The sequence below is a fragment of the Acomys minous genome, assembly GCF_964271855.1.
Source record: "Acomys minous genome assembly, chromosome: 16".
NCBI lineage: Eukaryota > Metazoa > Chordata > Mammalia > Rodentia > Muridae > Acomys > Acomys minous.
The window spans coordinates 59,071,967-59,086,590 of NC_140498.1; the positions used below are offsets into that span (position 1 = coordinate 59,071,967).

At 52.0% G+C, this 14,624-nt stretch overlaps 1 protein-coding gene across 3 annotated transcripts; it reads right to left on the reverse strand.

Moving 5' to 3' along the window:
• Positions 1 to 657: 657 nt before the first annotated feature.
• Positions 658 to 14,445, reverse strand: CPSF4 (cleavage and polyadenylation specific factor 4). Of its 3 annotated transcripts, none has more exons than XM_084761825.1 (8): positions 14,228 to 14,445; positions 11,445 to 11,495; positions 9,061 to 9,213; positions 6,947 to 7,042; positions 6,324 to 6,417; positions 5,247 to 5,319; positions 3,635 to 3,805; positions 658 to 1,563 (listed from the first exon to the last, which is right to left on the reverse strand). In XM_084761825.1, the coding sequence occupies exons 1-8, from the start codon at positions 14,328 to 14,330 to the stop codon at positions 1,495 to 1,497; spliced, it is 810 nt and encodes a 269-aa protein (XP_084617951.1). In that variant the 5' UTR covers positions 14,331 to 14,445; the 3' UTR covers positions 658 to 1,494. The 3 variants fall into 3 exon arrangements, with proteins under 3 accessions (XP_084617951.1, XP_084617953.1, XP_084617952.1); XM_084761827.1 differs by having other exon boundaries at positions 3,635 to 3,727; positions 14,228 to 14,441; XM_084761826.1 differs by having other exon boundaries at positions 3,635 to 3,730; positions 14,228 to 14,441.
• Positions 14,446 to 14,624: the final 179 nt, after the last annotated feature.

Sequence of the window (14,624 nt, forward strand, 5' to 3'; positions counted from 1 at the left end):
ATTTTTGGGATTTGGGGGCTTCCAGCTGCCCAGAGGCCTCGTCCCTCTGCCATCAGCACTGTTGCTGTCATGTGGCCGACAAAACACGAACCACAGGCTCCTGATACAGGACAGTTTTCTTCTTTGGGACAGAGCCTACTAGACAGACCTACCTGGCCGGTCTCAAACTCAAGAGATCAGCCTGACCCTGCTTCCTTAAAGGCCTGCATAGGTGCTTTGTCTGAATGTGTGTGCCTGATACCCACAAAGATGGGAGCTTATCAGATCCCTCGGGACTGGAGTCACCATTATGAGCTGCCATGCAGGTGCTAGGGACACAACCCAGGCACTCAGCCCACTCTTGACAAGGCAGAGGAACTGGGGAAGGCCTGAACGCTTTCCCAGTCGCTTGCTGCATGACTGTCTACCAGCACACTGGTAAAATGGCTAGGGCTGACCTTGGGGATGGTACTGGCCTGCCTGAAGCAAGCGCACCATTGTTCCTGCAGCACTCCCATTCCCTCCTCTTCAGGATTCAAGGTTCCCTGGGGAGACTGCATGGAGCCTAGGGTTAGAGCTAGGCCTGTAACATGAGACGGATGCCCAGTCCCTCCCCAGCAGTGGTCACTTCTCTTTGTAAGAGTTCCTCAGGAGTCCCTTAAGTAATGAAGCACAGGCCAAAACCAAGCTTTTTAATCAACTTCAGAAAAAGTATTCTTGTAACTGAGCTTGGATAGGCCCACTCGCCCAGTAGGTTTGCAGGTGATGGATTCACATTTTCTAGGCTCAAGGATGGGTGGCCTCTGCATGCCACAGGTGTTTGAGTGACAGCAAAGAGCTTGCTTGGCAGGAGGTAGGCACTGGATCAACTATTTAAAGGTGGTTTGCAGCACTGGCTGAGGGTGTGCTTGAAGCGCTGTTAGGTTGGTGCTCCACAACAAAGCAGGCCTAGAAAAGTGGCTCAGCCCTGGGGAGCTGGCACCTCTCCCACAACGGGGCCAGACCAGGAAAGCAGTGGGTGCTCCAGGTCTGTCAGGAAGGGCTCCCTTGTTCAAATCACATTCATAGGCACAGCTTCAGGCTTCAGCAGGACACAGAGAAAGCAGGCTGACCTGGCCACAGCCCTGTATGAACCACCCATCCTCTCTAGGTGCTGGTGTTTAAAGAAGCCCTGAGGGGGCCTGCTGGCCATCTTCTACCCAGGACCAGGCACTGCCCTTACCAGCTTCTCTCTCCCCAAGAGGACAGTGTGCAGGAAGTTCAAAAAATGAGGCACTGATGTCCAGGCAAACTCGGGCTCAGGGGACCTAACTGAAGCACATGTTCCTTCTTGTAAAAAACAAAAACAAAAAAAAAACAAAACAAAACAGCAAAATGAAAGGATAAACATGGCCCCTGAAAATGAACCCTGGCAGGTGTGCCTGCAGCCAGCATCTTGCCAGCACTACAGTCAGCAGCTAAGTGCATGCTCCCAACAGCAGGGCCCTTGGTGCTCCACACTGATTCCAGCTGCCGTCACTGTCCACTGAGAAAGGCCAAATGCCCTTTGGTACATCTGTTAGCGTAGTGTCCTTTTTCACCACACTGGAAACAGGAAGGGGAGGAAAGGAAAAGAAGAAACAGAAACAGCACATGAGAGTTCAGATGCGAACCGAGGCAGCACCACCATAGACTAGCTTGTGAGGAGGCTCCGAAAAGGCAGGGGTTGACACGGAGCAGCTCCGCACCCACCACTCCTGCGCTGGGCCCAGGCCTGCCCAGCAGGGGCTTCCACAGCATGGAAGAGCTCCCCACCTGCCCCTCCACAGGGCTGGCCAATCCCCTTACCTCTGAGCCAATGTCTGGGGTTCCTAGAGAAGACAGGAGGAACCAACTGGACCACCAGGCTCCTGCCCCAATTCAGGGAGCCATTGCTGAGAGCACTGCGGGTGGGGTATGCCTGAAGCTTTCCCTCTTGGATCTTGCATACATTTCTATGCTATCTGAGGACAGAGCAATCTGACAATCCTTTGACCTGGAGGAGTAGAGCTGATAGTGTCACCTGACAGAGCTATCACTGATCCCAACTCGGCCTTCCCGTATTGCCTGTTCTTGTACCACCACAAAAGGCAGTTCTCCAGAAGTGGATAGCAGCCTTGGCCTAGCACTGAGCAGATGGCGAGGACATTGCAAGGGGCCACAACTCAGTGCTAATTCTCCATCAGGCCCAACTCAGTTCCGCCTTCCTTAGTGACCTGTCAGTAACAAGCACCTTTTTCTCACAGTAGACCTGGCTGGTCTTGAACTCATACATCTGTCTGCCTCTGGCTCCTATGTACTGAGCTTTAAGGCATGTGCTACAATACCCACCAACCCAGGTGAATGGTTTAGATAGCAGCCAATAAAGCCTTGGGCTATGTGACCACCCGAAGGAACCAGGAAGCCCGACCTCCAGGACCAGCGCCTCCTTGTCTCCAGAGCTGACCCCAACCGTGTCTACTATGGTGGCAGTAGTCAGTGTCCCTAGCCCCACCTTTTTAGGGTCTCAGGATAAGGCACTGCTGCCTAGCACTGGAGCAAGAGGCCAGCTAAGCCGTTTTAGGATGCCATCTTTCAAAAATTACCAGGAAAGCCGACTCCCCAGCTCCACGTGCTCCCTTGCACACTTTCCTTTGAGTTTTCCTTAAGCACTGCCTTCCCTTCCCTGGGGGACACAAACTTTGGGACAGAGCAGGTTTTAGAGAATGCCTGGTTATGTGGCACTGCCCTAGGCCATGCCTTACCAAAGCACCTTATAGTTTAGAACTGCTAGCAAAAAGCAGATGCCAGTGGACATCAGACAACAAACATCCACGTGCTCAAATCAGCGCTACTGACAAAAGCCAGATATATTTGTCTTTAATAGCTCTGGTGAAATAAGCTGTGGTTATGTAGCCAGTGAAAAAGATCAGACTTCATGCCGTGAACTAGGCTTGCTCTAGAGTGTGGGCATGCTTGTGCTTGCTCATGCGTGGAGGCCTCAACATGCCATGGCGTTCCTTTTCTCTACTTTACTGAGGTAGGGTCTCAACAGAACCCTGAGCTCACTGATTGGCTTACTGAGCTCTAGGGAGCTTGTCTCTACTAGTAGTTGGAATTACAGGCAGGCTGCCGTGCTTGCCTGGTATTTCTACAGACGCTCACGATGACATCAAATGTCTTACCCACTGAGCTGATACTGTGAGGTGGCAGTGGCACACCTTCAAGCTTTGAACGTTTCAGATCTCACTACAGATATAAGCACAAGTTCTCCCGAGACTCTGCCTGTCACTAAAGGGTTTCCTAGTATAGGCTAGGGTGTGCTCCTAATACTGTTCCTGCCAGTTGGGACCAAAGCTTTGTCATGTTCCTTTGGTGCGGACACATGTGCTGCTCTGAGCATCACTCTATCCTAGAGAATTTCCATTTTGTTCTTCTACCCTTCTTGAAAAATTCTCATTCAACAGAATGTGGTACCATCGTACAGGAAGTAGTGTGGTGACTAGCCCACCACAGTGGCCTACCTTTACTTTCAGCAATAACAAAACTGTTTATGTTGTTCAAAAATACCCACAGATCTGTGGAATGAGGGAATGACCACTGACTCAAGACCCTGCCCTGTCTCCCAAGCTCCCCCGCCCCTATCCCCAGGACTCACCTTGTAGCAAGTGACTTGCTCCAGCGGCCGGGGTCCACGGTTGCCTGCACTGCTGTTTTGACTCTGCATGACCCCAATGACCTGCGGGGCTCTCTGCTGATTGGGAGAAGAGTTCTGACTCGTTAACTGGATCAAGGAGGACGACCTTTGTAATGGCGGATTGTTACTTTGCTGGAAAGAGTTACACAACACGGTTTTACTGCGGAAAACACGTGCACGAGGACTACCAATGGGGACAGGAAAAAAAAGAGGACGGGGCCTCTCCTGCATGACAGCAGGGAGACGGCTTCCGCAGTGACCTGCCCAGGAGAGTGGGCCGAAAAGAAAGTTCTGGTGATGATGGCAGGGGCTGCTGTCCGAAAAACACCATGCAGACACACAAAAACGAGAACTAAGAGGAAAAGAAAACATGGACGAGACAAGAGGAAGTCTCTGGGCAGTGGGGTGAGGGCGTCATCAGGCCTTACTTTTGTTTCTGAGGTTCTAGCTTCAGGTCAGGATGAACGCTTGGTTCAGCCAGATGTTTAGCAGCCTACACGGCGAGCAACAGTCACAGAAAAACAGTTGGAGCCTGACATGCTGGCCTGCAGTCTAGGGTCTGAGAGGGCCCTCCTCTAGGGAGTCACATGGAAAGAGGGGTGGGGCTCTTAGATTCTAGAGCCAGCCACCTCCAGCCAGATGGGAATCTTGGTCTGACCCAGGAAATATTCAGGGAGAGCTAAGAACCCCTAGGCTATCAGCTGCACCTGGGCCAGGGACTGGCTGGTTTTTGTTTGTTTGTTTGTTTGTTTTTTAGGAAATCTGACTTGCTTGGTGCCACCATCTCTTGAGGGTGTGTGTGTGGGGGTGTCTGTGCAGGCCCGTAAGACTCTGGCACTGAGAAGGACTGAAAGGGAATGTGGTACCCAATTTTAAAGCCAGTCAAGCAAAGCGAGGTTTCAGGATGGCAGAGAGCTTATGCAGAGCCCAGCTCTTCTCTGGGCCCAATGCCCGACTCCCATCAGCAATGCCAGGGTGCCCCTGGTCTGAGCACTGCAGTACTTCCCCATTTGTCCGTGGCATCCCCCTTTCCTTGTTCGTAGGGGGACACACTGGCTGGATTGTGGGCTGGCTAGTCCTTACTCCTGTTTGTGGAGGTAATCCCCATGGGAGCCGCGCTGGCAACCGTGGTCTTGCTCCTACTTCTGCAACTACTTGGCAGAATCCCCTCAGGTAAATGCCTTCCTCTGGTAGTCTGGGTTCCCTTCATCTTATGGGAAGGTTCTGGCTCAGAAGCAAGAGCAGCCAACACTGGCCCGGCCCCCTGCCCTTGCTCCCAGCTCCCAAGGCCACCGCCACAGGGCCACGCCCGCACAGACCCACATTCACAGTGACTCTGCCACATGGACCCATCCCCCAAGCTCTGGGGCTCACTGCCCTCCATCTCTAAAACACGCAAGCTGCTTTGCTCTGATTGTTATGCCAGAGTGAAAGGGCACAGCCCTTCCTCCTGCCTCCCCCTCTGCTGGGCTCACAATGTCCTCAGTGGGGTCTACAGTAGACCTCACACTGACTGGGTGATGAGACCGTCTCTGCAGGCAAATGTGGCCAGGGAGGAACCAGGGTACGATACCTTTGTTGGAGGCTGCGTCTGCTGCGGTAGTGGGGGTTGCTCAGTGGTTCCCATGGGCAGTTCAAATCGAGGGCTGGCCAGAAAGGAAGACAGGGCATGAGAGGAGATAGGCCAGATGCTGTTTGGAAAAACCACACTTACGCTCTAAGCAAACCAAAAGCAGACCAAACTTTGAGGCAGAGGGTGGAACTGGCACAAAAGAGCCAATGGTGGAGCCTTTGGGCATTGCTGCTCTAAAACAAAGCATGGCTGTCCTGGTACCTTTGCTGTGTAGGAGGCGAGGCATGCAAGGAACCCCCATGCAGCCCACTTGGGGAGTGTCACAGAAGCACCCAGTGACATGCCCACCTGCAAGCGGACATCCCTTGACCGGAGAGATGCAGGCCTGCAGGTTTTCATCTAGGAGCAGGACCCAGGCCAGCATTGGCCACCTGCCTTCCAGTAAGGCAGGAACCGCACAACTACTGCAGGCTGGGGACTGTGGCCCAAAGCAGCAGTGGGCAAGAAGGCTCTGCAGTCCATGTCACTCCAGATAGAAACCTACTTCACAACTACCAAGCAAGGTCAAGGCTATGGACCTAGAGGGACAAGAGCTACTCCTGTGGGATAAGAGCCCAGCTCCAGAGGTCCAAATGGCTTTGCACTTGACCAGGCACCATCAGCTACCAATACCAATGATTACGCCCTGAACCATAGGGCTGGTATGTGGGAAAAGATCGTTCTCTCTCTTTTACCTGACTGTGGGCCATGAACTATTGCATATGGAACACCAAGTTCAGGGCAACACAGATGACCTAATTCCCTAAAGGGCATGCAGGGGTATTGTATGAGAGCTGTTCCGGAAAACAGTGCCCATAGCTTTCACCAGATTCCCCCCAATGGCCCACAGCTCATAGGAGGCTAAATGCTGGGCCAGGCAGCGCTGCCTTTGGGCTCTAGAAGCAGCAGCCGCCGCCGCCGCCATAGCAGTGGCTCCTCTGAACCTCCCAGCGGTACCCAGACCCTAGGGTCGAAACCACCCAGAGACTCAAGCCCAGCTGCACCTAGGAAGCACCCAGATGGCAGCAGGATACTCACTGCATGAATTTACACGAGGGTCCTTCAGGGCAAAATCCAACAAGGTAATTCACACAAATGACTCTCCGAGTGTGCCGATGCCTGCACAGGGGACCTGCAAAGGCCCACATTCAGGTCAGACATCCTTTCAGCAAGGCACTGCTGAAGTGTCCCACTACCAGTCAGAGCCCTGCTCGGACTGCCTGAACTACGGAGAGCCAGACTATGGCTTCAAATATTGGCTTCCTGTCTTATTCACAGGTGTGAGTGGGGCATGGAGATGGGGACGGGGACGGGGACACGGGACAGTATGCAGCTCCCCAGCCTCTCCATGCTGAACTCATCAAAAGTGCAAGCAAGAATAGCATGTTCACGGCCTCTTTGGGAGGCTTGAGGGAACTGAAGCGGTGGGAAATGTCCCACAGCTAGGTATGCTGCCACCCTCCGGAAATCCCTGTACTTGGGAGTCTGACAGAAGAGGACTCAGTTTAGAGCAAGCTTGGGCTAGACAATGAGACCTTGTCATAAGGAAAACAAACGAATAAACCAAAAGCCTCACTGGCCACAGCAGGGTAGAAGTGATGTCCCAAGAGGATCTAGTGTTGGGGCATCAGGTGGGCCGGACGAGGCCTCCTGTCACCTACCGTGCTTACAGAAGCCGCGGTCATACCAAGGGCAGTCCTTGATCTTGGACTCAGGGTCGATGTGCAGGAACGGGCACTCCTTGTTGCTGCATTCCCCTGCAGGAAACGTGTACACATGGCTTCATGAAATCGGGCTGGGACTCTCTCCCGGGTCCAGGACCAGCTTGTACATGCATTAGGCAAGGGCAGTCTTGGGGCTGTGACAAGGCCTGCCTGCACACACATCACTGCTGCTGGGAGGGTACCAGTGCTCCTTGGCCTGGGGCATCCCAAGGTGATGGAGGACCAGACGTCTAAGAGTACATCCACTGAGACCAGGACATCTCTATTCTGCCGACTCTTCACATCTATGAGCTGGGGCACACAAGGTCTGAAGACTACCTTTTAGGAGAAACATTTGGGAGTTCAAGGCTGGGTGTCTGTGGTGACACAGGTAAGCCCTCCTGATGATAACATGTGTGGACCAGTAGCTCAGGACAGCAGGTTGGCGGGACCCCTAGCATAAGGATGCACCTCTGGGCTATTCTCTGTACCAGTGCTAACACGTGCGACCTACAGTGCAGAGCAATGCCCAGCCACCTTGTTTGCTTATAGACCCAGTGCCCCTCACCTAGCCACCATGGCTTCCCTGCAGCCCAAGGTGAATCCTCAACCACTACTGGCCCCTTCTTAGCCTCCAGCTCAGAGCTTCCCTCTGGGACCTTCCCAGATTACTGCTCAAGCATATTCTGGGGTGTATCTTAACTTCCATTCATTTCTTTCACAGTATTTTCATAACCACTTCTCTATTATCTCCCTAGTTGTGTTAACTACATGACCGGAAAACTCTAGCAGGCAAGGAAAGGTCTGTCCCTTTAATACCTAGAGCAAGAGGATCCTCAACACAAGCGCGTGGCCTCCCTGTTAGCATCTGCACGAGGCAGATTGCTCTACCAGGGGCAGGCAAGCAAAGGGGCCAGAGACACGGGAGCACACTTGCTCTATGGATGTCCGCAGAAAAGAGGGACACTTCAAGACAGCCCATCCCCATGCTGCCATGTTGACAGGGTGAGAGATGGTAGTGTGTGGATGTGGCAGATAGGACAAGCTTGAGAAAGCCAGGAGCTAGGAAGCCTGCATACCATTTTTTTCTTTTTCTTTCTTTCTTTTCTTTTTTTTTCAAGGCAGCGTTTCTCTGTGTAGCCCTGACTATCCTGGACTCACTTTGTAGACCAGGGTGGCCTCTAACTCACAGCGATCTGCCTGCCTCTGAGTGCTGGGATTAAAGGTGTGCACCATCACGCCCGGCTCTACATCCTATTTCTGTCCCCTGTTTTGACCTATCAGCTTATACTATTTCAAAAACTATCAAACAAACAAAATAAAAGACAAGCAACAGTTCTCACCAATAGTAATAAACGTCATAAAGAGAAACTAAGAAGCACTGTGGCTCCCACCTGATAGCCCAACTCTCGGGGAAACTGAGTGGAGCAGCAAGACAAGCCAGAGCTACATAGTAACTGAGAGGCCAATATAGGCCATAGAGCAAGACCCAGTCTCAAAACCAAGTCTGTCAGGATGCTGACACAGCCAACAGCTCTAGTAACAGTGCTTTCTGAAAGCTCACCACAAGGCCTCTGAAAGCAGTCTAACCTTCTGTTTGGCAGTGGGCCGACGATCAGAACTTCCCCTGGGGACTACATTCTGCACCCCCACCCCCATCCCCGCCCTCATGATCTCTAGCCAGAGCCCAAAAGTGTCTTAGTTTGGTGGGAAGTGTAGGCTCACTCTCACCAGAAGACAGCCCCAGACTTATGTACTGAGGCCTGCTGGGATAGCCATGCTACTGTCCAGGATCACACTCCCAGAGAGAAGAAACTCAGCGATCAGTGATCATGCCAGAGGTGGATTTCAGCAGAGACATTGCCCCTAGGACCCTTACTAGTCTCAACATCCTGCAGTGCTCCAAACCTTGAAACACCACAGAGAGCAGTAACACCCTGGACTCAAGAGCAGCTCAGACTGCCGGACTCTGCACAAACGCTGGAGAGATGAGAGAAACAGAGATGCAGAGGCCCCTGAGCAACCACTTAGGCCCCTGGGGCTTATGCCTCCCAAGGTTCCATGTGCCTTACCGAACTTGGAGTAAAAGTAGCACTCAGGCATCTTGGTCATGTCGTACTCGTGCAAGAACTCGCACTGGTCCCCTTTCTTGCACAGTCCTCTTAGCCAGTGTTTGCACACAACTGTCTTCTCACCACTAATGTGACGGAATGGGCACATGCCCCCTGCCAGAAGAGTGAAGAAAGGCACAGGCTCAGATGAAATGCAGGCTCAGGTGACATGGACCTAGGCAGAGCTGGAGCTGCCATCCTGAACCACGTGAAGCCAGAAGAGGTATCTGTGGATAAGGCAATGTGGATTTAAGCAGAACAGCAGCAAACAGACGTTTTGCCTGTGTACCATATGTGTCCATGGTGTCTGCAAAGGCCAGAAAAGGGGGTGGGGTGGTTCAGACCCCCTCAAGCTGAAGTTATAGAGCATTGTAAATTGCCATGTGGGTGTTGGGAACTGAACTCCTGTCGTCTGGAAGAGCACAACTGCTCTATCTTTTCAGCCCCACTTTAAAACTTGACAGCAACATAATTGAGTTTAAAGTATTTTGGAAAAACACAACTGGACTATTGCTGGGCAGGGTGGCATATACTTTTAATCCCAGTACTCAAGGGACAAAGACAGCGATCTCTGAGTTTAAGGCCACCTGGTCTACACGGTGAGTTGCAGAACAGCCAGGGCGGTACACAGCAAGGCCAAGAGACAAAGGCAGCAGATCTCTGTGAGTTTAAGGCCACCCTGGTCCATACAGTGAGTTCCAGACAGCCAAGAGTACACATTGAGGCCCTGTCTCAAAACAAAACACTAAAATGTCATAATCTCACAAACTCTTGTATAAAATAGATACATAAGCCTTGAGTTGGGGTATGTCCATGTTTGTGTGTGTGAATTGTTTTCTTTCTTTCTTTCTTTCTTTTTAAGATTTATTTATTATGTATACAGTATGATCAGATCACATTATAGATGGTTGTGAGCCACCATGTGGTTGCTGGGAATTGAACTCAGGACCTCTGGAAGAGCAGTGCTCTTAACCACTGAGCCATCTCTCCAGCCCCCCCCCAAACCCCCTGAATTGTTTTCTTAAACAAACAAGCACAGGTATTAGAAATAAAAAATTGGAGGGTAGTAAAGGAGTAAGCCGCATAGGCTAATGAAGGCCATTAGCCGAGCCCTAGACTCCATGCAGGCCGCATCCTATTAAAAGTGCCCCACAGCCTCAAGATTACAATCAGCTTTATGACAGGACAGATGAGACAAACACAAACAGGAGCAGTGTCCTTCTGCAGCAGACAGGGCCATCCTCGGGGGATGGCTCACATCTAACTGATAGCTTTGCCAGGACTGCTGGAAGGTCTGCTGGGAATAAGGCTGGAATAAGCCAGATAAGACGCCCTCTGCCCAGAAGAACTTTCGGGCACAGTGCAAAGAGGCGCTCTGTAGCTTTGCTGTGCAGTGTAACAGCCACTAGCCTCATGTGGCTTGGAAGCACTTGAATTAGCAGCCGTATGACTGAGGAACTGTATTTTAAAAGCTCTTAATTGGTCAGCACATGTGTGTGGCTAGCAGCTATGGGACAGCTACAGTGCCGCGAGTTAAGGGGTGGCTTTGTAGCAGAAGGTGGGTGGTCATGTTCCTGGGGGAATTTTGGGAGCCCCGTAGTGCATGACACACGTTATCTGGGAGACTGGGGCTCCCTTTAGGATTCTTAGTCTTGCTAGTAAAACATTTTAAAAATGGACTCAAAAGGAAGCCCAGGCCACCTAACCGTCAGAGGGCAGACTAGCTGAGGAAACGTGGGACTGAGCCCAGGACCCAGGGATGTCCTGACCAGAAACCATCAAGTCAAGCTGATCCACCTCCAAGGTCTTCAGCACTGTGGAGCTAGACTCACCGGACCAGCCCATCCATCCCAACCATCCCTTTGCTCTGGGTTTGTGCTCCCTAGATGTATGCAGGACAAGCAAGGGCCTGCCCACAGACACCTATGAACCCATGGCTAGATAGCGAGGCGCACATTCCCTCAGTTGAGGCCTGCTTAGTGTCAGCAAGGACCCAGAAGAAAGCAGCCTTTGATAAAGAAGCCACCGAGGCACAGTGAGCTTGCATGCACTGAACTTTTAAAAAGGTCTCTATTTAGATACTGAGTATGGCCACATGTAATCCTGGGACCACGAGAAGTTCCCGGAAGCCTCTATGCCCCATTTGTCCATATCTGAGGAGGAAAAATGACACAAGAAGGCAGCCTCACGCTGTGTCTCTAGTCCTCCTAGACTGTGCAAGCCCCAGCTTCATTATGGACAGCTATTCTACAGACAGCAATACAAGCTGATTCCTGTAAATCTGCGAGGGGCAAAGTAGGGACAGGGTACTGCAGGAAGGACGTGAGGAAGTCAAGGGATCTTACCTTTGCCACACGCAGCTTTCAGAAAGAATTCACAGACAGCAGCTCCCGACTCTGTAAAAAGAAAGAGCTGTTTACCAACCAAAGCTAGGTACCAATGGAGGCACTTATGACCATTAACCTGGGGAGCAGAAAGATGGCAAAACAAAACAAAACTACAAAGCCCATGCCTGGCATGGTGGCATAGCCCAGCATTCAACAGGCAGAAGCAGGTGCCCCTCTGAGTTTTAGGCTACCCTGGTCTATATATTGAGCTCTGGGCCAGCTAGGGCTACACAGTGAGACCCTGTCAAAAAAGCAAAAGCCATTTGTTTCAGTCAAACCTGTGAAATGTAACCTAAACGGTGGAACATTCTAGAAGAGAACCTCTTGAAAGCCTGAGACATTTAAGAATGGGTGGAGCAGGCAAGAAGGAACACAAGATCATAGAAGTTAATTACCCCTAGCTCAGACCTCCCAGGGGGGGTAATTTACAGGTGCATTAGCATGAGACGGAGGGAGGGCAAGAATGGCGAGGCCGAGCAGGGAGCATCTAGAGCAGGCAGGCGCCTCTAGACACTAGCCTAATGGAAGAATGTAAGCCAAGACCAAGCAGGCCTCAATGTGCAATGTCCACGTGGAAGTACAAAGGAGCAGGCACTCTACAGCCAGAATGTGGTGGCAGCCGGTGGTCACCAGCTGCGACTGCCGAGCAAACATAACTAGTTCTCACTGGTTCATCAGCACGCTTTTTAGAAAATAACAAACTGAAAAAACAAAAAGCACTGATGCATTCCTTTCTTTCAGTTTTCAAGACACTGCTTCGCTGCATAGCCTTGGCTGCCCCGGACTGGCCTTTATTAAGCCCACTCAGGTACCGCCTCCTGCTAACTTCCTAGAGACTCAGCGGCGTCACTGAAGCAGGCAGGTTCACTAGGCCAGGGTTAGGGTGGTAGAGATGTTGCTGGGCATGATGGTGCAAACTGGGGATCCCAGTACCTGGGAGGAGACTGAGGCAGGAATACTTTTAAATTCAAGAAAAGCATGGGCTACAGAGTACACTCTAGGCCAGCCTTGGCTATTCAGCCAGACTGTCTCAAAACACAAAACCAAGCACAAGTAAAGAAAGAAAAAGCAAAGGCTGGAGATACAGCTCAGTTGGCAGAGTGCTTGATAAGCATGCTCAAAGCTCTGGGCTCATCCCCAGCACCACAGAAACCAGGAGTGGAGCTGTAGGTGACGTGACCTTAGTGTGGGGCAAGTTCAAGGTCATCCTTGGCTACATAAGGAATTCCAGGCCACAGTGGACCATATGAAACTGTCTCAAAAGAGGCAGGTGGATCACTGTGAGTTTGAGGCCAGCCTAGTCTACAAAGCGAGTCCAGGACAGCCAAAGCTACACAGAGAAACCCTGTCTCCAAAAACCAAAACCCAAAACCAACCAACCAAACAAAAACAAAGAAAAAGTCTCAAAAGCAAAAAACAAAAATCCAATCGAAGAGTATTTGTGACCTATTTAGAAGATACACTTGCTTCTTTCTAAAGTCAAAAATCCAGTCATGGGGTTGGGAGCATGGATAAGACCACATCTTCGGGGCAGAATTTATATTTCTCAAAGAACATAACAAGCCAGGCAGAGTGGCGCATGCCTTTAATCCCAGCACTCAGGCGGTAGAGGCAGGGGGATTGCTGTGAGTTAGAGGCCAGCCTGGTCTACAAAATGAGTCTAGGACAGCGAAGGCTACACACAGAAACTCGGTCTCAAAAAACCAAAGAGTGGACATGTGCATGCAAGGATGACCTGGCCAAAGAAGACAGGTATGTCTGAATTGAAGGCAAAATGTAAGATATTCCACCATAACGGGAAAACCGTAACGGGAAGAAGACCACAAAGGGAGCTTGGGTAAAGGTTCCCCACGGGCCTGTGAAGGGACTCTGGCCAGCTTGAACATGGCCAACCAGGTTCTGGCAAAACTTGCCCCAATCCCCATTCCCTCAGCCTTGCTAAACAAACAAACAAAACCCACAAACCCATTAAAGCATCATCATCAACAACAACAACACAAAAACATTAGATTACGTTCCCAAAGCAAGCCACCGAGGTCTATTCCCTAATTGGGCCACTTCCTCTCCCTGAGGCTGACCACCAAGGTCCAGCTATCGGACAGTACTGAAATCCAGCCATCAAAAGCCCCGGTTGGCTCACCGAATTAACACGCCCATTCAAAATACACCGCGGCACCATATCTTCCCCCTTTAGTAAAGGATCGCTCTGTGAAAACAGGTGTTTGGGTGTGCTTTGTGCATAATCCGGAACGCCCACTGTTCGGGGCGGGGGGTTCCTAACAACTCGGGGGTGACTTGGAGAGGAAAAAAGGACTCTCCAGGAGTTAGACTCAAGCAAGCCTGGAGTATGAGGGTCAGCTCGGTGAAGTCCTCGGCAGTGAGAGACCGCCCCCCTCCTACCCTTCTAACCGCCCAGTTCAATGGGGGGGGACATTCTAAGACTTTGCCGTAGTTGCAGCAGGTAGGGAAAGAGGAGTTCCACTTCAGGCTAACACGCGTTCACGGGAGAATTACGCGAGCAACCGACGCGGTCCTGCTATCCCGAGGATTGCCACGGAACAGTCCGTGGGGGGGGGGTCAAGGAGCCAAGGAAAAGTCTCCCGACTTCAAGTGACAACGAGGACGTCCCAGGACGGAAGAGGAGGAAGCAGGCGAGAGTAGGGGGGGCGGGTCCCGGGAAGCAGGCTGGGGGAGCCCCCGGTCGGGACCACCGTCGTCCCGCCCCTGGGCCCCGAGCTCACTGTCCATGCCGGGGAAGGGCAGCGGCTGCGCCCCGAGCTGCTGCTCCACGGCGATCTCCAAGTCGAACTTGATGTGATCCACGCTGGCGATGATTTCCTGCATGGTGGCAGCGACGGCCTCCGGCCCAGCCCCTCTCAGGTCTCTCAGCCACCCTCCCTGCCTCAACTCTTCTCGCTGTCCCCTCTCTCTAGCTCGCCCGCCGCCGCCGCCGCCGCTGCCGCCGCCGCCACTGCCCCGCGAGGGATGCCGGGAGCACTGGAGCCCGCGCCGGTCCTTTTTTCCCCTCCTCCTATCCAGACTCAGCCAATCGAGTGCGGACTCCTTCAGGCCTGGCTAGCCGCTGGCCGAACGGGTGGCTTTTTTGAGTCAGTCCTCGGAAGGCGACGTAAGTGCGCC